General features: G+C 41.1%; 1 protein-coding gene across 2 annotated transcripts in view; it reads right to left on the bottom strand.

Annotated features, from left to right (window-relative positions):
• LOC119796383 (cadherin-20-like) overlaps positions 1–20,043 on the bottom strand; it is a 151,906-nt gene that overhangs the window by 36,002 nt on the left and 95,861 nt on the right. Inside the window, exons 1-2 of one of the 2 annotated variants that reach the window (XM_038304892.1) lie at positions 10,588–10,950; positions 2,426–2,699 (exon numbers count right to left, since the gene is read on the bottom strand). In XM_038304892.1, the coding sequence (XP_038160820.1) occupies positions 2,426–2,647 (222 nt within the window). In that variant the 5' untranslated portion in view covers positions 2,648–2,699; positions 10,588–10,950. Of the gene's footprint in view, positions 1–2,425; positions 2,700–10,587; positions 10,951–20,043 lie in introns of those variants that run through there. The other variant, XM_038304893.1, reaches the window with a different exon arrangement.

The raw sequence follows: 20,043 nt of genomic DNA, 5'->3' as shown, positions 1-20,043 counted from the left end.
TCAGGATTTTATTTCTCCTCAGTGTTGAAGACTGACTTTTAAGGATAAGTGACACTATCTGGATTTGAATAATCACTCAGTAAAGCCAAGCTTGATGCAAATTAATTTAAGAAGCTCCAGTTAAACATAATCTGTTAAGCCCCTCAACCTTTTGGAGACGTGGTGTGAAATGATGAAGTGTATTATTTTAACATCAGAGCATCACTTTCTCAAGAATCTTTTCTTTAGACCACTGAGGAAAAGCTTCATTTTGGCTGGACCTTGTAGGAGATAACACTCTATAGCATTGTTTAACTTATTGTACCAGTCCTTGTCTTTATTCATCCATATGTGAAACAAAATCCAGATGAAGGAAAAAACAGCTGAAAGTTTTGTGTTTCAACTTCAATAAATACAAACTAGTGACATCATGTCTGACTGCTCAGGTTTCGAAAATCACAGTGTTACCTTCACAGAGACATCAAGCTTTTACATCTGATCCAAATGGTTCAAGAACAGCATATAATTTACCTGAAGGAGGTATTTTACAGGCTTTTTAAGACGTTTTTTAGAGGAATGTTAATAGGCTCTCGACTTGAGAGCTGTTTAGTGAATGCAGCAATTTTCAAGTGGAGGATTTAAAGTTGATGCAGAATGCTAATATATCAGGTTTCTATCATATTTTTAAATTCAGAGGCAGTGTTGGTGCTAAAGTTTTGCTGAAGCCTCATCTAAGAAATATTAGGGCAGCGGTGTTTGAAAGATCAGAGCTGCTCTATTTTAGTAGTTTGCGAAGATGAACCCAACGAGTTGAAGAGAACCAAAGAACATCTAAGGCTACGTTCACACTGCAGGCCCTGATCCTCAATTCCGATTTTTTTGTGAAATTCAATTTTTTAGTGTTGTCGTTCACATTTGCAAATATATGCGACTTGTATGTGATCTCCTGTGTGAACTGCATTCATACAACACAAGTGTCCCACACGCGCAGTAGAGGATGCAATGACGTTCACGACTCTACAGAAACCGCGGCAGACCAAACCAGATGAAAGAGCGCATTCAGCGTCTGCTCTGCCGATAATGCAAGCGTAGAAGAAGAAATGTGCTGTTTACCTGTGCAAAGAAAGAAAAATGTCTGAGGACTTCAGTGTTGAGGAAGAGCATGAGTTCTTTGCCGAGCTGAATGCGCACTTTCATCTGGTTTGGTCTGCCGCGGTTTCTGTAGACTCGTGAACGCACTTTCAGGAAATCCTATACACTACTCTTTAGCCTATAAAAACATTCTAAATGACTTCGTTTCGAGTAAATTCTGGATGCTACCCACTCAGGACACTTAGAATACATTGGACGAGCAGTATGGAGGAATATTGACACGTTTTTTGTGGACTTTTATGGACCTTTCTGCCTCGGGCACCATAGACCTCCATTATTTGAATGTCAGCAGACAGCAAGAAGCCTCCCAGATCTCCAGATGCATTTGAGATATCAAAAAAGTACTCCAGAGTGTTGTTCAGCATGGGGGTGAGTAGAAAATGAAGGCTAATCATGTTTTGGGTGTACTATTCCTTTAAAATCTTTTCAATATGGTTAAACATAATTACTGCTCTCCACATCATCGTCTGCCATGGTGGGTTTTTTTCTTGCCGCTTCTGTGGCAAGAAAGGAAGCAAAATAGTGACCTATGTCGGTTACTAATGGCGTTGAGGTTGGATGAATGCGACCTGGCTATTCAGATATGGTCGCATTTGAAAAGATTAGATTCGTATCGGATTCAGGACCACATAGCCAAGTGGCCTGGGTCGCATTGGAAAAATTTGGATTTGTGTTGTTCAGACAGCCATAAAAAGATCAGATATAGGTTGCATATTGGCCAAAAAATCGGACATAGGCAAACTTGTTTGTAGTTTTTCCTCTGGGTCTGTTCCCAGTTGGACCTGCAAGGGAAGCCTTTAAAGAAAGGCAGCCATGTCCATCCTAAACTCTCACAAACATTTACTATAAAACTCCCTGCTTAACCTGTTTATTCCATCTCAGGTTAAGTTACACCAGGTCAGAAAACCAAGAAAATGATCCTTCCCTTCATTAGCTTTGTGTTGTTTGCATGTTTCTCTGGTCGGGAGGGTGGGAGTTAAGGCTTTGCTGAAGGTCTGAAGACCTCGGGATTAAAATTGATTTGTTTTTTTAAGCCTTTGAAGCCAGCCTTTGCCCTCCTCTGATCGTCTCTCCTCCTTCAGGCTGCAGATCTCTCAAAGATCTGCTGCTTTGCTCTAGTTGAAAGTTTGAGGTAAACTTCTTAGCGACTCAGCTTCACACCAGCAACACCGACTGAAAAGGTCACGCTGAAGAGTTGTTCATTCCACATTTCCTCAGGTTGTACCTTCATGATGGTGTGAGTGTGTGTGCGTGTGTGTGTGTGTGGGCTATCTCGCTGGCAGTCAACACCGACCTTTCCAATGTAGAGTGGCTCCAGTCCGGTGTACTCCTCTAAGACAAAGAACTGATTCCACACCCAGCCTCGCTTCACCCTCTGCAGCAGCGCCGGGCTTCTGGCGTTTTCCTCCTCAGCTGGTTTATCCAGGAGGGCTTGAGGCAGAGCGGTCACAAAGCAAAGGGTCAGAAGAAGCAGAAAGGTGCCCACAGTGGATGGAAGATGCACTCGGACCCCCATTGTGATGCTCCTCTTTGCCTTGACTTACTCCCTGACTCCTGCTGCAGACGTTCTGAAAAAGATGAGAGAAAAGCTGAGGACAGATGAGCGTCTGCATCGCCTTTGTGTCTCAAACCTGTGGATAAAAGCCTCATCTTTTTTCTTTAAAATTGAAGATTGTTGCTTTACTGCTGAGGTTTTGTCGGGTTTTCAGCGTTTGAATAAGACGGAAACACACAGAGACCGATGTAGTCACACAGAGGAGAGGAGCAAACACAAAGAGACCAGAACATCCACCAGCTATTGTTGGCATTGAGGAAAGGAGCAGGATGATCATTTTTCTTTGTTTAAGCTAAAAGTCTTTAGTTCAGGTAGGAGATTTGACGACTGGAAAAAAAGTTAGTGTGTTTATCTCTTTATTCTACAAACATTGCAGCATATTTGCTCCTGAAGGGTAGACAAACAGCTCCATCATAATCTCCCTCAGCTTTTTATCCCAAAAGTAGATTCAGAACATAATTTGGTTCTAAAACAGTCTGGATAATGGACAAAAAAAAAAAAAAAAAAACATTAGTGAAGTAGGCCTAGTTTGGCACTAGAAAAACTTTCTGTGGGTTAATTTGGCACCAAGCTGTTGGTCGGCCAGCAGGGAGGAAAAGGCCCCAGCAGAGAGGTGGGCAGGCCTGGACTCACCAAGGCTCGGACCCCAACAGAACTACCTGCAGTCGTGCTTCATATTTAAATCCTCCCGGAGTTCCGGCGCAACCTTTCAAACAGTTTGCCCAAATTCTTAATGACGCATACATTAACAGCCCAGAGAAAACCTGCCAAAGCTGCTGCTTCCCTCCTGCTCTGGACAGGCCCCCCTCCTCTCCTCCTTCCTGTCATCAGGAGAGGTGCGCTCCTTCACACCTCGTGTAATTGGCCCGGGGGTGTGATGTTCTGAGATTGCACTGTTTCTGTCAACATTCTTGTTCAGCTGTACGCGCACCATGTTCTACACGCTCCCTTCAGTGCTGCATGCTGCTCATTACAAGAATACCAGTTTTTTTTTCCCTTTTCTCCCCTCCAGATCTCAGCTTTCAGAGACCCTCTGGCTCTGCGTTTAGTAGCTAGGCTTCTAAAAACCGTCTCCATCCACATTTCTCCTTCTCAAATCAAAGGAATATTTAAGATCAGGGAGGTCAGCTCTGAGATTTTTTTTTTTTTAGCAGGAGATGCCTTTTAAGTTATTGATTTGAGCTGATCGATATCTTTTCAGAGCCATGCTGCCTCTTTCTATATGCATCTTGTTTATGTGCATGAGGATGCCTGCTCTTTGCATTAATGAACTGGAGGCAGGGGGGGAGGTAGACAAATTTATCTCCAGAAAGCAGAGAGAGGGGCATGAAAGGGCTGCAAGCAGGGGGCAGAAAGGAAAGTTTGGTGCTACAAAGGAAAGGAAGAAAAGCAGACTGTTTGACGCATGGACTGACTCCATTATGTTTTGTAAAAAAAGAGAGCCTTGTGCTTCTGTAGACTCTCTGAATCACCAAACTCAGTTAATCATTGTTGAAGAGGCACAAAAGGCAGCGAATGGTGGGAGGCTTGGCTGCATTGTCAGCGGGAGGCTGGCCAATGTGTGCGTGTGTTTGTTAAGAGAAAAAAAACTCAGCGAGGGCCGCTTAGCAGGACCACTGACACTTGACCCGGTTGCTACCTTCGCTTTCAGCCCATTCACGCTGCCTCCTCTCCATTATGAAGTCCCCACTCTCAGCTCCTCCCACTAAAAGGTCACGACCTGCACCCAGGCCGTTTTGCTTCGTTTTGTTGAGCCTAATGAGGCGACGTGCAAAGTAAAACACTTCACACTCCTTTCTGCTGCTAATGTGATGGTATCTCGCTTGTTTAAGTCAACAGCTGCCACACAGGCCGCTGACGGATGAGGGGCACCGAGAGGAGCCAGGCTTTTAGGAGAACGTGCTTCAGGCGCTAATGTTGGTGATTTGACCCGCAGAGAAGGACGCAGTTTACTGAACACAGTGAAAGTCTGTTAACTTTCCATTCATGGAAACAAAGGGACCTGATGGTTTGCTGTTGATCTGTTCAAATAAACCCAACATGATGGAATTAAACAAGCTGTAGGCTACATGTTTTGGAATAAAACAAGTTGGTTTTAACTTCGTAGCAACGCCTTAATGCCTTTAGTGCATTAAATCAATCACAGAAATACACGTTTGTGGTAAAGAATCGTTTGTAATTATCATTAGTTAATATTTTTGCTTTATTCAAGTGGCAAGAATAAATTTGAAATAGCTGTTCCTCACATTCTGGATTTTTCCTTGTTGCCATACTTCCTTCCTCTCTTTTCTCTTATTTCTGTCCTTGTTGCTTTTCTTTATATCTATTCTTCTTTCCTATTTTTCTTCCTTATTTGCTTCCTTGCATATTTCCTTCTTTTGGTTCCTTCTTTGTTGGGCCCTACCTTTCCTTTTTCCCCCCTTCCTTTTATCCCTCCATCATCATATCATGGATCCCCTTCTTCTTTCTGATCTCCTTTCTCATTGTATTCAAAATGTTTTTTGTGTTTTTCTGTGCTTTATGCCTTCCTTGATTCATTCCTTTCTTAGTTCCTTTAAACTCTAATCAAACATCTACTCAAAATCTGTGCAGGAAAACGGGTGGGACAATGAGTGAGGAGGTGCAATCATATGTAAGAGCTTAAAACTAAGAGGTTTTTGCCCACCTGGCTGAAAACATTCCTCTTGCATTCAAAAGAAAAATAACTCAATTTAGAGTTGTTACTCAGAACACGCTGTAAGAGAAGCCCAAATGGCAGAGGAGGCGCAGAGATATCTAATTTGTCCGACGTTTGTTTTGAAAAACGAGAAAGCCCTGAAAGGCAGAGGTGTTTATCGAGACGGCGGTAGAGTTTGAGTGACAGCAGAGAAGGTTGTGATTGTCAGGGGGGGAGCAGCTGGCGTGAGAAAATGATGGGCCATATTGTTGTATCATCATACTCCGAGTCCACCTGCTGCTCCATTAACTGCGATCCGTCAACAACAGACTACATCAAACCGCTCCGACACCAATGAGAAAGGTGAGCTCTGTTTTTTTTTTCTTCTTTTTCTTTTTAGTCTTGTTTTTTAAGAAGAAAAACAAACGGCGAGCGACTGACATGGTTCAGAGGGATGTGACCTGCTCCACCTGGTGGGAATAATGAGCCCAAACCAGCTCCATCCCTTCACTTCACGGCCAGAAATCACACATGAGCGCAGTACTCAAGTTGAGGGGGGATGACATCCCCCTTCTTAAAAGACCCTCCCCCCATACCATCCCCTGTTACATTTTACTATTAAATATAAGTCAAATTTCTTCTATTTATTAACAATAATGAGATGGGCTAAAGGTTCTGGGTTTGATTCCTGGCTCGTAGTCTTTCTGCATGGAGTTTGCATGTTCTCCCTTTGCATGCATGGGTTCTCTCAGGGTACTCCGGCTTCCTCCCACAGTCCAAAAACATGACTGTTAGGTTAATTGGTTTCTCTAAATTGTCCTTGGGTGTGTGTGTGAATGGTTGTTTGTCTCTGTGTGCCTATGTGTTGCCCTGCGATGGATGCATCTGTTTTACTGCTGAGGTTTTGTCGGACTCTTGTACGTAGAAAGCTGGAGATAGGCACCAGCACCCCTCACGAGCCTGCTTGTGATAAGTGTGACAGAAAATGGATGGATGGAATAACAATAATGGTAATAATATTGCCCTTTCAACATTCAATAAGCCTGAGCAAAATAAATAAAATCAAAGAAGTGGCCTACCTGAGCCTGAAGCTGATCTCAGTGGGAAATGTGTCCTCTGCATTAGTGCCTAACTATGTATTGGTAATGATAGCCATGCCAGTCCAGGAAGTGACTGCAGTTCTGCTTTAAGGTGCCTTGGTCAAGATCAATGACCGAAGTACCTGACATGTAACAACAACACCATGCATATTGCTTTAGGTTTAATAGACTATATTAATTAGGCTATGTGTGCTTCCAAAAAATAAAAATCAAGACTACTAACATGAGGGTCCACTGAAGCTGCTGCTGGGGATCAGAGGTGGACATTGTTCTAAATAACTCATATTATTCAGTAAATTTCAGCAAGAATTATGCAAATAAGAAGTAGAGGTTCTGAAGATGTATTCTGAGCACTTTGCAGATGCTAAGAATTTATGTAAAACTTGAGAATCAGAATTAATCAATTAAGACTGAAAACAGGAAATGTGCTTCATTCTGCACCGACATGTTGATTTTTCATTTTCCACCATTCTCTCCCATAGTTAACTGACATAAGACTCCTCTGTTCTTGTTCCATTCGTCTTGTGGTTTGTTAAATCCAAAGCTTGCCACCACATTAAACAACATTTTCTCCTTTAACCTTTCAAATTACTTCAAACTCGTTCAGTCCTTCTCAAATTATCCTACAATGACTTCAACATTTAACATACTAACTGGATCCTGCTGCATCTTTTCATTTTAGGGTGAATAAGCTTCCCCTCATTGTAAACCAAGTGTTTTGATGCAGAACATGTTGGAAGCTTCTGTTTAGCTTGTCCCAAATTAATTGGAACAACAGCTGCTTCTCTAACATCGTTACTTATGTCTGGTATTGTTTTAGCAACATGCCTGTATGCTTGAAAACAGCAACCAGCCTTCTTTTAGAGAGGCAGTTAGACTGATATTGATCAGTTCATTAAGTGCTATAATCAGCAGAATCTGGCTGTTTTTCCCTCTTAAATCCTTGGTCTGTGTTTGTGCTTTAAACAGGTGCAATAACATTTATTGAAAGTAATCTATTTAAATGTCAGCGACGCAAAGGATGCAGGAATGTTTGATTTGGATCCTACTGGTGTAGATCTAACTATTTTAAGTATAATAATAACATATATATATATATATTCAAATAAAATATCATACATATCAAGTGGCGCCTCTGTGTGTGGGGTTAGGGCGCGGATCTGTGTATTATCACCCGGTTGTGGTCGGTCAGCAGTTCTGTGGAGTGTTAATTTCACAGTCGTCGTGTTTGCGCTTAGCTTCACATCGGCTTTTAAAAAGAGGCCCCCCAGGGTGCAGAAAAGGTCTCCAAAAACTGGGCGGATCCATGAAAACTGGAATCACCCGTGACGCTGGGGCGAGACGTCACGGCCAATTTGTTAACCACAATTGATTATGCACGGTAGACAGCAGTGAGGAAACTCTGTACCTTAAACCAGATGCTGATGAACAGGAGTTTCAGTTTTGCTGAAGTTCTTTTATTGAAACATAAAGTTGAAATCTGCTTCTGGCTTTTCCAACCTTTAATGAGCAGGTTTCTCTCCCAGTGGAGCCTCCGGTCTGCTCTGTGGATAAAGATGACCAGGATCTGGGGTTTTTAAAGTAGAAGTCCATCCCATCAGCCCCGGGAGGAAGGTCACTGCTTCTTATCTGGCTCTCAGGGCGGGAATGCAGCCTTCAAAGCCAGAGAGCATCCTGGCCAGACTCTCCCAACATCACACACTTGTTTGTGTGTTGGTATGAATCAGAGTTCAGAACGTCCGTATGCAGCCCCCCCCAGGAGTGGGTCGCTGGCTTTGAACCCTCCACTCTTAATTGTGGGAGGCTCCCGGGGCTCAGCGTGCAGCTGCGCACCCAGCAGCCCCCGTCTTCCTCCCTGCGGTTCGTTTACAGTAAAGGTGTTTTTAATTACTTCTTTTTTAATGTTTGGGGAGTAGCTAGCTTTGTGAAGCCACAGCGACCACAAGACAGCCGATTCACATTTTCCACAATTCAACATCTGTGTTTCTGCTCAACCGTCTGTTTCTTCATTTCCGTCCTCAGGGTCCATTTGAAGTGGATCCAAAACAGTTGTTAGAATTTTTAGGCAATGATCATCTAATCAACTAAAGAACACACTTATGAAGGCACAGCCTTAAAGTAATACTTCCTTGAATCACTTTTTGGATTAATATCTGCATTAAGTCTATTTTGGTTGAGTTTAGACATTATTCCATATTTAGGATGGATTGGATTTCTGTGCACGTTTCCTTTGATCCTAAATAATAAAATCCTTCTTCAAATGTCTAGCAGTCGCCTGAAGGTTTTGGGTCACAGCCAATAATTTCATACACACACAAACTTCACTCCATCTTTCGAAATGTTCACTGCATAATAGTCCCACCACCACATTTAGATGTGGCTGTTTTCCCCCCTCATGTAACCTTGGTGTTTTTGTGCCAACTATAACATTGCCATTTGTTGCCCAGATGTTCAGGTTTAGTCTCAGACTATAACACTTTATTTAAAAAAAGGTTTTTTGGCCACGACTTAATGTTTTCTTTGGATGAAAAGGCATTTGTCTTGAAACCCTGCGGCTGAGTTCAGACAAATGTGCATAACAGGAGACTGCTGTCAGATTGCAGAGCAACCACATTTTGAAGCTTTTATATATTTCTTCTGATTTTTTAGTTTTGTGGTGGCAGCCATGTTGATCAGTGCCCCGTTTTTATTCCTCTCTGTTCTGCAGTTTTGTAAAAAGGTTCATATTCAAACATAATGGAGTGTATAAACACGTGATCCTTTATCGTCTGCAACCTCTCTGGATTCCATGACTCAATAAAGGGTATTTAGTTTTGATAAATAGGAATAACCATTGGTGATAAAACTTGTTGGCTACTGAAGATTTAAAGCAAATTTTTAAATTTTAAGCAATTTTAATTCAGTTTCTACCCGTTTTTTTTAGTTTTTACTCGTTTGCATCTGAAACATTTGTTGTATTTGATACCCCATAACCTGACTTAGACATGAGGCCATGGATGCACAGGGACATAAGCTTAAATATCACGTGAAACTCTTCAGCAGGGGTGGGCAATTCCAGTTCCTGGGGGCCGGTATCCTGCAACTTTTAGTCCAAAACACCTGAATCAAAAGGCTGAGTTACCTCTTCAGTATGAAGTCAGTTCCTCCAGTGTCCTTTCAATTATCTAATTACTTAATTTAGGTGTGTTGAACCAAAGGCACATCTAAAAGTTGAAGGACACTGGCCTAAAGAGACTTTATTAGCTACTTACCCTTAATTATCTCATCTAACTTTACTTCTTCAAAACTTTGCATTTTAATCATTTTAATTATCTTGCATCAATTTAATTCACTTAGATTACCTTCTTCTGTGGTAGCCATCTCTCATTTCTAATACTGATAATTACACTCTACAAAGTCAGGTCTAATTTTTTTCAGAACACAAACTCTGGCTTTAATGCCGCCAACAACTGTATAGAAATTAAATCACACAAGCTGGCTTTCATCCCAACCACTGGTGGATAAAAGTTATGTCGCCTTGCATAAGCGTCATCCAGTAAGGTTTACAGTGAGTGTCATTAATTAAAAACAGCAAGTTGGATCTCCTTTGAAAGGAGAAGCTTCATGTCCTCTTAAAGCCCATTGTCAGACGCCTCCAATGTCACTGAAGATATCTCAACCCAAAGCCCGTCTTTACCGCCTCTCCCTGATATGATAATAGCAAAGAAACGTCTCCACGCTGCAGCCAGAGTGCACATGCCAATCTCGTACCTTATTTTCTTGCCTTGCAAGACGGGCTGTACTTTAATAGGTTTGACAGTAAAATTGAAAAAAAAAGAGTCCTCATCTTGGGAGAGTAGAACCTTGGCTCAGACTGAGGAATGAGGTCTGAATGCCAAACGACGGTCCGTAAAAGGCAGATAGGCTATCCTCTCCTTCAGCATGGCTTGTTTGAAGTAGCAAAGTGCAGACGTGCGGGGAATTAAAGCCTCAAACTTTTTAAACTGCATGCAGACTCTTTACTTGTCAGCAGTCAGTCCCTAAGTCACATCCTGATTGAATTACAAAAACAACCGACAGCTTTAAATCATCCTTGAAAATATTAAAATGTTTGAAGGTTTATTTTAATTGGCAGTGTTAAAAGAACTAATGAGTCAGTGCCTTACCTTTTTCCTTTTTTATGCCGTGTCTTCTCCTCTTCCACTTGTTTGTCTATTTATTATCGCTCTGCTCTTCTTAGCCTGAACCCTTTCTAAAAAGTGTAGAACTCTCCTGATGTGCATCAGTTCTGTTAAAGTCACCTTGACTGAGTGCTCTCTCTTGTTGGCCTCTCTATAAAGTTTCCCCTGGTCTCTATCTACATATAAATAAACTTGCATATTCTCATGCTGCTTCTATAACGGCTGGCTGTGCACTCTCATTCCGGGTGTTGCCAACGTGGGGACCCAATCAGACTAAAGGACCTATTGTCCCTCTCTTTACAATCAGTGGGACAACCTCCCCCTGGCTCTGGCGTAATCCGCCAATCTCCCACCATGAGCAGTGGACAGAGAAGAGGTGGAGAAAGTAGAATGAGGAAAGGGAGGGGAGGAGGATTGACAGCAGGGCAGGGGTGAAATTACAGCGAGAGGGGAGGGGTGGGGGTGGAAAAATCAGGCAAGCATGGGATAGAGGAATGAAAGGAGAGAAGTTTTAGGAGGTAGATGGTAAGCTAAGGAGACGAGTGCCCCTGCATGATCCCTCTAAGGGTTTAAATAAGAATAAACCCACCTAAGTGATAAAAACAGCACAGTTCACCCAAAAGTGCGCTGTTTTCCTTTTACATTTAATGCATTGTTTTAGATATATAATACACTACACTTAATCTAAAGTAGTAGAGTAGGTAGGTATAAGTACTTTTAGTGGACAACATTAGGATTGTTCTTAGTTTGGAGTCAAGATATAACCTCCATAAAGCGTTTACATATCATCAGTATATGTAAGTATTGCTTGCTCTAACCTTCTGCTCTCTCTGCTTTTCCTCAGAGTAGCTTTGCCTCGTCTGTTCCTGTTTGGCTGTGACGTCATCCTGGAAAAAAACATCAGCTGTGCTGCTTCTATCAACACCCTTGTTAATAGATGTTGGAGATCGGCCTGTTTTCCAGTGTGGTCCTGTTTCTCTGACCGTGACTGAGTGGATGTGCTCTCTTCGTCCTCTGGCATGGGAGCTGCCTTGGAGCTCGTCTGCCTGGCTGTGTGTTTCCTGGACGGGGCCGCCTTTTACAGCTGCTTTTTGTATCTCTGCTTCTGTCTCCTTGAACCCCAGTCGGCCTCGGCAGATGGCCGCTCACACTGAGCCTGGTTCTGCTGGAGGTTTCTTCCTGTTAAAAGGGAGTTTTTCCTCTCCACTGTCGCTACAAGCATGCTTAGTGTGGGGGATTGTATTTGAGTCAATGAGTCAATGCAATCAACTGGTTTTCCTTAGATAGAAAACTTTGTATCAATTTGACTGTATGATCTGGTTGAACTGTAAAGTGCCTTGAGATGACATGTGTTGTGAATTTGGCGCTATATAAATAAACTGAATTGAATTGAATTTGTTAAGCTACTGTCTTAGTGAAACTGGAAATAATGCTGAAAAAATGGGAAAGATTAAAGCTTTTGTGTCTGGATGCATGTTTCACCAAAAACTCTGAATAAATAAAGCAGAGTGACCCAATATCTGTAGTGGAGCAAGCATTAAAAATGGTGGCCATAGGAGCACGACTGCACTGTCAAATGGTTTTAATACATGATCCGCATTGGTGAAAAATCAAGGAACACAAATAACCCTGACAAGCAGAATTAGCAAAGGTATCTGTCTAAAAAAGCTCTAATATATAGTAAAAAAACTTGCAACATGTAACAATCAATGATCCAAATTCTTAAAAGTTAGCTAGTGCTTTAAGGCCAAATGTATCATATTTGATACAGGAGTCCTTAAGACCCTGCATCATCAGTGTGAGGTTTTTGTTCTTAAAACCCTGACTTACACAATCAGACACATGCAATGCACAGATAATCAATAAATGCATAAAGCATCAAAATTGATGCAAATAAATGATCCAATTGAACTTATACAAAACTCTTTTTTATTTCATTTGTGAAAACATTTGATGACAGCTTTAATTCTAGAACTCTGTCTATTTCATGTTGCAGGCTCTATAGGGCTAAACTTCTTTTAAATTGAAAAATTTGTAGCTTTTTAACATTTTGGATTGATTCGTTTAGCTTAAGTTCATGTTAGCTTGCGTAACTGTAAGTTAGGTTTTGTCTGCAGAGATTGTCGTTGAACGGATCCTCCCTCCATTCATCCTAAAGTACTCCCTGTGGAACGGGGAGTAGGGAGTATTTGCATCCTTCTTTCCAGGAGTTGTCCAGGCAGCTAACATCTCTGCAGACCCCTCACATCCTGTGCATACATTTTACCTGCTGGTACTTTTAAATTTCAATGGTACTCCAATGTACTTTCCAGTTACTGAAATGCGCAATACAAAAAAATCTGCCCTTCCTAACAAACACAATACAAATCCAGTTTCTTCCCCTAGGCAGGAGGTCTTCAACAGGGGGTCCGGGAACCCTAGGGGGTCCACAGAGGTACTGCATGGGGGTCACAAAAGGTTTTGTTGAGTAGACTTTTCTTTTATATTCCCCCCTGCAATTTTTTCCACTAATTCAATGTCTTTAAATCCACATTAACATGAATTTAACACACTGAAGTAAACAGATAAATGTTTACTTTCAGTCATCAATGCTCACATTCAGAGACACACAGGAACTCTTTCAAGCTGGGCACCGTTTCATTCAAAACACCTGTCCCATCAACCAGGAATCAGAATCAGAAATACTTTAATAATCCAAGGGAGAAATTACTTTCATTACATTACTCCATCTGTAATAGAGGGACTATAGGACCAGTTTGATAGAACATAATTTCATACAATATATGTAATTAGAGGTTCCCCGCTCCATCTCGCCATCAGTTTGGGGGTCCTGGGCCTGGTCTGACCAATCTTTCATATTTGCTGCTGATCTTTTGGTGCTGATTGAAAGTCAATATTACATTTCCTTTCACCATTTACATTCTTAAGATAATAATAATATCAAATGTTAAACTAATTTCAATTTAAAAATAAAAAACAGAAACCTGTATTAGCGAAAGAAACAGAGCATTCACAATGGATAGCAGACGGAGGGAGCTGCAATGCATCCAGGAAAAAGCCCTTCAATGGATCCTAAATATTGGCCAGTTACCTTTACCAGAAACTGAGTGTTCACAGCATAATTATAAGGGAGCAAAGATAACCATAAAGCCTTTTCTGAACCAGGCAGTGGATTTTATCTGTTCTATGTTTGGCCACTTTATTGCTAAAAACAAAACAAAATCGGTTTTCCAAATCTGTAACAAAGCCTAAAAAATCAGACTCAGACCAAAACACAGTACCCGCAGTGGGAGATTAGTCATGGAGATCTGAGTCTTGTTTTGCTCTGAGGGGGAAAAAATAGCATTTCTGCCTTTTAGCAATGATGGAATTAATGCAGCGAAAACGGGTTTTCAGAGTCAAGTCCTTTGCAAATTTCTCCACAGGAAGGAAAGGGTGACGAAATTGAAATCAGTTTGGAGATGTACTCAACCATGTTTAAACATAAATGAGATTTTTATTTCACAAATTGGAGCCTGGGCTCCTGTTTATTTTTCTGAATGATCTCCATGTGGAGTTTTTTTTTTTTTTTTTGACAACTTAAAAGTTTTGTAGCTTCAGACACAAACATGCAAAGTTTCCACATTGGGATGACTTTGCCCCTTTTTTTCCACTCGACAGCCCATTGACTCTCCTTAATCTTTCTGACAGAGTAATTTGGTGTGTTGTACAGCTCTAAAAATACAAATGAAGGCTGTTGTCACCCACTGAGTCAGATGGTCAAAAGGTTGCGCTTCTCTATTGGTTCAATATGTTTTTCCTTTCTCCCACTCTGTCCCTTTCAATAAGTCTTCTTTCTCATTTGGCAGGTCATTCTTCTTCACAGTCGCCCCACCGTCCCATCCCTGCAGCCCACCCCGTTGTCTTTGTCTCTTTGAAGACCTGACTGGTTACCAATCTGTTTGTGAATGCTTGACTGGTCCCCCCCTTAAAAAATAAAAGCAGGGTCTCCCTCTTTGTCTGGAGCGTCCATGCAAAGGGTGTCATTCAGGCTCATTGAACGACACCGCCCATCACTGCGGCAGAGAAGCCGGTAATGATTAGCAGAACAAATTGAACCTATTGGGCTCATGGAAGGGCCTCTGTTAGTTAAGTCTATTATGGTTGCAGATGTTTGGAAAACAAGTCCCTTCAGGCCTTCACACAAAGGCTTAGATATGGCGTAGAAATAGATTGGATACACTTGTGTTCTGCATTTTGCTGGACTTTGGCTTTGCAGTCATACACAGGATGTTATGAGGATACGGCGTTTTCACGCACCGGATCAAATACGCCTCTCCTTAAGTCGGTTTTAAAGGCCACAACCTGTTCTGCCATCTTTAAGAAGCTTTTGTCGTTACTTCCAACAATAAGCTGAACTTTACCAAGGAAAAAGCCCATTACATGCTTGTTAGACCTATACAGAGATAATGATTGGTTTACATTAATCAGTCTTTCAGGAAATCCGTATCTGCTTGCTCTTATGTAAATCCAAAGGACCTTTGGGAAATGCTAGGATATTTGTGATCACTACAACTAACTAAGGAAAACAACAGCCAATGGTGTAGTTAATTGAGCTTTTCACTGCTTTGCCTTTTCAGTTGTTTTCAGGTTTATACCTGACAACATAAGCTTTATACCTCACATTAGTTAAAAATATTTGAATGACTGAATTATAGAACTGAAAAAGCTTCCTGGATGGGAAGGGAAACGTGTTCTAACCTGCAAAAACAGTCAAAATGGCTATGACCTGGATGACTGTGAATCTTTACGCATGCAAAGGAAAAGTTGCTGAAGACTGAGATCACATTAGATGTTTCTTTCAGTTTGAAAAACAAATATCTCTAAAGTTAAATTAAGCATGTTTACATAAACGTAACCATTAGGAATTCTGATTCCAACCAGAACGATTTTATTGGTAAAGAATGTGAGGCGTCATTTACGCAAATCCGCAATCCAAACACCGTATGTCTTAAGGCCTGGCTATACTTCCGCAGCAGTGTGTCGCAGTGAGTTTGTTGCAGATATTTTTGATTTATGCCCAATACTGAAGCGTGGTCTGCGCTATGTTATTCCACGCCACAACGCAAGAGGGACAATCAGGAACTAGCTATGGGTCTAGATACGGCCAAGGCGGAGCGGAAGTGGGGGCAAGTTAGAGCGACAACGGAGGGACATAAGGAAGAAAAAGAGCGGGGATCCAGGTGGGAAAAGGGTCCCAGCGTTCTCACGCACCTCGCTCTTTTAGCGGGTCCAACTTCACGAGTCGTTTTAAACAATGGCGGTCATACAAACAAAACAAGATGGTAAGGTACCAAACAGGATATGCACATAGCGTAGAGCGGATGTAGATTTTACCAATCAGAGGGCTACAATTTTGAAGAGGTGCAGCAGAGTGTCTGCACAAAGGGCAGGGGCACATTTGTGTTCACTGCGATACACATAGATGACCTGGTTTCTGAGCATAAATCAGCCTTAACAGTTGTTATGATGAGGCAAACTGACCTGAGAACGCATGAATGTGGAGGAAGGGGCGGCAGAACAAAAATATAAAGGTTGTCAGTTTCCTCTAGCTTTCCCGTTCTGTTACAGCAACACCATGGTGCAGAACCTGTAGCTTAATTATGAAAAGTATTGCCCAACCACTCAACCGCTCTCAGAACCAGGAGGTGGTCCCATCAGGCCACTCAGAACACGAACAACCAACATTTTACTGTATTGGTTTAATTTCTAAATTAAATTTCTCTTTGTTTTCACCACTTTCACCATCCTCAGTGGTTACTATGTCTGGTCGCTGTAATTGGACTCAACTTTTCAGATATCATAGTTAAAAATAGTTTTTAAATATAAGGTAAGGTTGGTTTGGATGGCTTTATTTCTAATAAAATAGTTCTTCCTTAGAAAAACATCTTTTTCTTTAAAAATTAACTTGCCAGCTGATCTCAAACTTCTAATTTTACAAAAAGCTTCAATAAAAGACATTTGTCAGAGGATTAAAACTTTCCCACACCCCTTTAAAACTTGAAAAGATAGATTTATGCTCAGAACCTGGTTGAGGTTTGAAAGCTCCTCATTAAAGAACAATTCATAGATCTTAAACAGGAAGAGTCTGTCATTTCTTTGCCTGCTTTGCAAAAAAAAGAGACCTAAAGAAGCTTTTAAGGGTTCCAGGCAAAAAAAGAACAGCTAAGAGCATGAGGACTAGTCAGTACAACTGGACGATTTACCACAGAAAGTAACACCCAGCCCTTTCACACTCAGTTACCATGCCACAGACTTCAGATGGAATGAGCTAAACAAAAGTTAGCCAGTCTCATTCACTGTATCTCTTTGCCACCAAACCACCACGAGGGAAGAGCATAAAAGAGGGTTAGGTTTCAGAGGAACAAGACGAGAGAGCCCCAGAGAGGGGGAGCAAAGCCTCCATGTCATCTAAGATAAGAGCAGCAGCTCTCTTCCCTTCTGCCCAAGATTAAAAATGGCATGCAGCAGAACAAGCTGCGCTACAAAGAGCTATTCTGTGTCTTTGGGATCCAAAGTTGGGGGTGTTCATGTCTGGGTTCTTGGCTGAGGGTTGAAACAAAGGGAAATTAGATTGGGAAGTCATTGCATCTTTGTTGATGAAAAAAAAACAGAAGAGATTTCATTTCTTTTTGCAGGTAAGGTTTCTGTAACCTTTACAGTAATTGGTGAAAAGATAGATATAACCTGCTTGGCCTTAATTGTAAAACACCAGACTTGCCACAGGGCGTCCCCATTACAGGGATGTTTTTTATATTATTATTATTTATGTATCACAGCAGGTACACGCAAAGACACATTTGTAATGAAATTGGAGCATTAATATATCAAATCATATCTATAAGCGTAGTCTCATTAAACATACCACATGGGACTTATAAGATGTATTTCCAAATGGTAGAAAACCACTTCAGCATTGAACAAAATGTCAAGAATTTATGCTTCTTCCACTGATAAAACAACTTCTAAAATAGAATCGGTTGCATCTAAAGGGCAACGTTGACAACACTGTGCCCATTATCTGTACATACCTTAAACAAAAAATAGTTTCACATATACAGAGGAAACAAACAAGTCTACAGTTCAGTCCTTTTCAAAGTCTGCAAACTTGAGTATTGATTTATATACAGACTATTGATTTGAGATTTTAGTTTGTTTCAAATAAGTACTATAGTTGCATGAAGGTACTTTCTGCTAAAGCTATTTAGGACAATTATCAAAAAATACATGTTAAAAGTGAAATAATGTAGGGATAAATATTGGTCTACTTTACTCTTAGGAGGCATTACAGCTGTGACACATTAAACATTGTTGATGTGTTTTGGCGGAAACACCATAAGCAGTTTTTCATTTTTTTTTTATCTCCGCCAAGGATATTTGTCTGATAGCTGGATTACTTAAAAATGCCTTGCCAAATTTAATTGTTTTTTTTTTATTTTATTTTTTTAACAGAGCTCCTCATGCTAAAGAATAATCGATTCAATTCAGGTGATGATTCAGATAATGATCCAGATGCCAGATTTTTTTTAAAGGATTCTTGAACATTATTCGACGAAACAAGCAGTTCCTCCCCAAACCAGAGGGTGGCAGCAGTGACTATTCCCAGCTTTAGCATCGGACTCCAAAAAGTCTGGAATTATAACACTGAAAACAAAAAATACAAAACCACAAGAAAGGGGAGCCATGTCTTACTCCTAGTATTGATCTGCTGATGAAAGAAGAAAGCAGAGCTGGTATGACTTCTTTCAAAAATAACAACACCTGATAAGAGCGTGGAAGGTGGAGTGATCCGTGGCTGTTTTTGCAAGGTTTAAACTCCTCTGCAGCCAAACATGTTTTCATATACAGGTAAAACCCATAAGGTTGAGAAGTTTTTCCCCTTTCGTCAATAGCTTCTCCCATTGGTTGCACCGCCCTATAAACTACTAATTCTGAGCTATGAAAAAACTTTCATTTTTGGTGTAATTCCCAACTTTAATGTCATTACACTGTCCCAAGTACAAAGCAACAAAATTAACTCTCTGCATTAAACTCATCCCCTTAAGGGAGCAGTGGGCTGCCAGTCTGGGGTTAAGGGTTTTGCTCAGGGATCCAGAGTGGCAGTCCACTGGAGTGTGTGGTACTGGAACTCAGAACCTCTTAGGCCCAAGTGCAATGGTATAACCACTGGGCAAACACTCCCTGATGTTGTTAGATATTTGCCCCTTTCCCACCGAGCAAAAAGACTGACAACATTAAACACACGACATGATTTACGTCCAAAAAACGTCTACAATTGGTTGAAAAGTGAAAAGCGGTAATTTTCAGATCATTGATGTATTTTCATAACCTGACAACAGCCAGATGCATGTCTCGCTCCGCCCAGCTCCACTCACATACATCTGGGAACCCGCTCATTGAAAGTGATTTCCCCAACCGAATTTATGGTCTGTCCAATCAGGATGCAGGGCGGGTGTGTCCTGGAGTGGAGAAGCGACCGTGAGATTCCAACAACAATGGCGGCTCGCATTGAGGAAGCAAGCGTTAGCATTGATGCTGCTATTTCTACTGTGTTGTCCAATCTATCTGATATTGTTTCATCAAAAGAACATCAGAGAACGGCTTTGAAGGCTTTTGTTGGTGGAAACGATGTTTTCGCCCTTCTCCCGACCGGATTTGGCAAGAGCTTGATCTACCAAATGCCTCCTCCTCTCACAGCGTCACGGGTTAGCTTCGGTGTGAGTGGTTGAAATAGCACGTCAATAAAGATGACAGACAAGTGGCTTATCCAATCATATGCAAGGAGTTTTGATAAGGCCCAGCCTTCAGTAAAGGCAATTCCTATGGCAGGTTCCCAGATGTATGTGAGTGGAGCTAGGCGGAGCGAGACATGCATCTGGCTGTTGTCAGGTTAGCATTTTCAACGTCTTTTATAGGACTCAAGTAGGACAAAATTAGACTGACCAGACACAACACAGGAGCCCAATTTTCAATAAGTATTTATAGACTAAATCAAGACTATGGCGGACCGGATTTAGCCTAAAAACCAACGTCTAAATGACGTCTGCTGTTTGGAGGGTTTGGATTGTCCAGAGTTTATGGAATAATAAACTTTCTTAACAAAATTAGAAAACTATCTAAATAAGTTGACTAAACAGTTTCCAGTCCCTCCTCTGTCTTATAAACATGTTAGTTTTTTTAAAATTGGTTTATTGCGCAACAAAGCAGTTAGATTGAAAAGCTATTAGCTTGGCTATGTCTTTTATTTGAGTAGCAGTTGGTTTATTAGCCTGATTTTAAAGAGCAATTAGATTGAGTTGCTGTTTTAATTAGCAGTGTTAATGTTGTTAGGTATTAATTTGACTACTTCTTGCAAAGTTATATTTTTGTTATTTAGACTGAAATCCATTGGACAGTTCTCTG

Source organism: Cyprinodon tularosa, unplaced genomic scaffold (genome assembly GCF_016077235.1).
Source record: "Cyprinodon tularosa strain WSP-4 unplaced genomic scaffold, ASM1607723v1 ctg546, whole genome shotgun sequence".
Classification (NCBI taxonomy): Eukaryota; Metazoa; Chordata; class Actinopteri; order Cyprinodontiformes; family Cyprinodontidae; genus Cyprinodon; species Cyprinodon tularosa.
The sequence above is the reverse complement of the archived record's forward strand: the minus strand, read 5'-3'. Positions and strand labels throughout refer to the sequence as shown.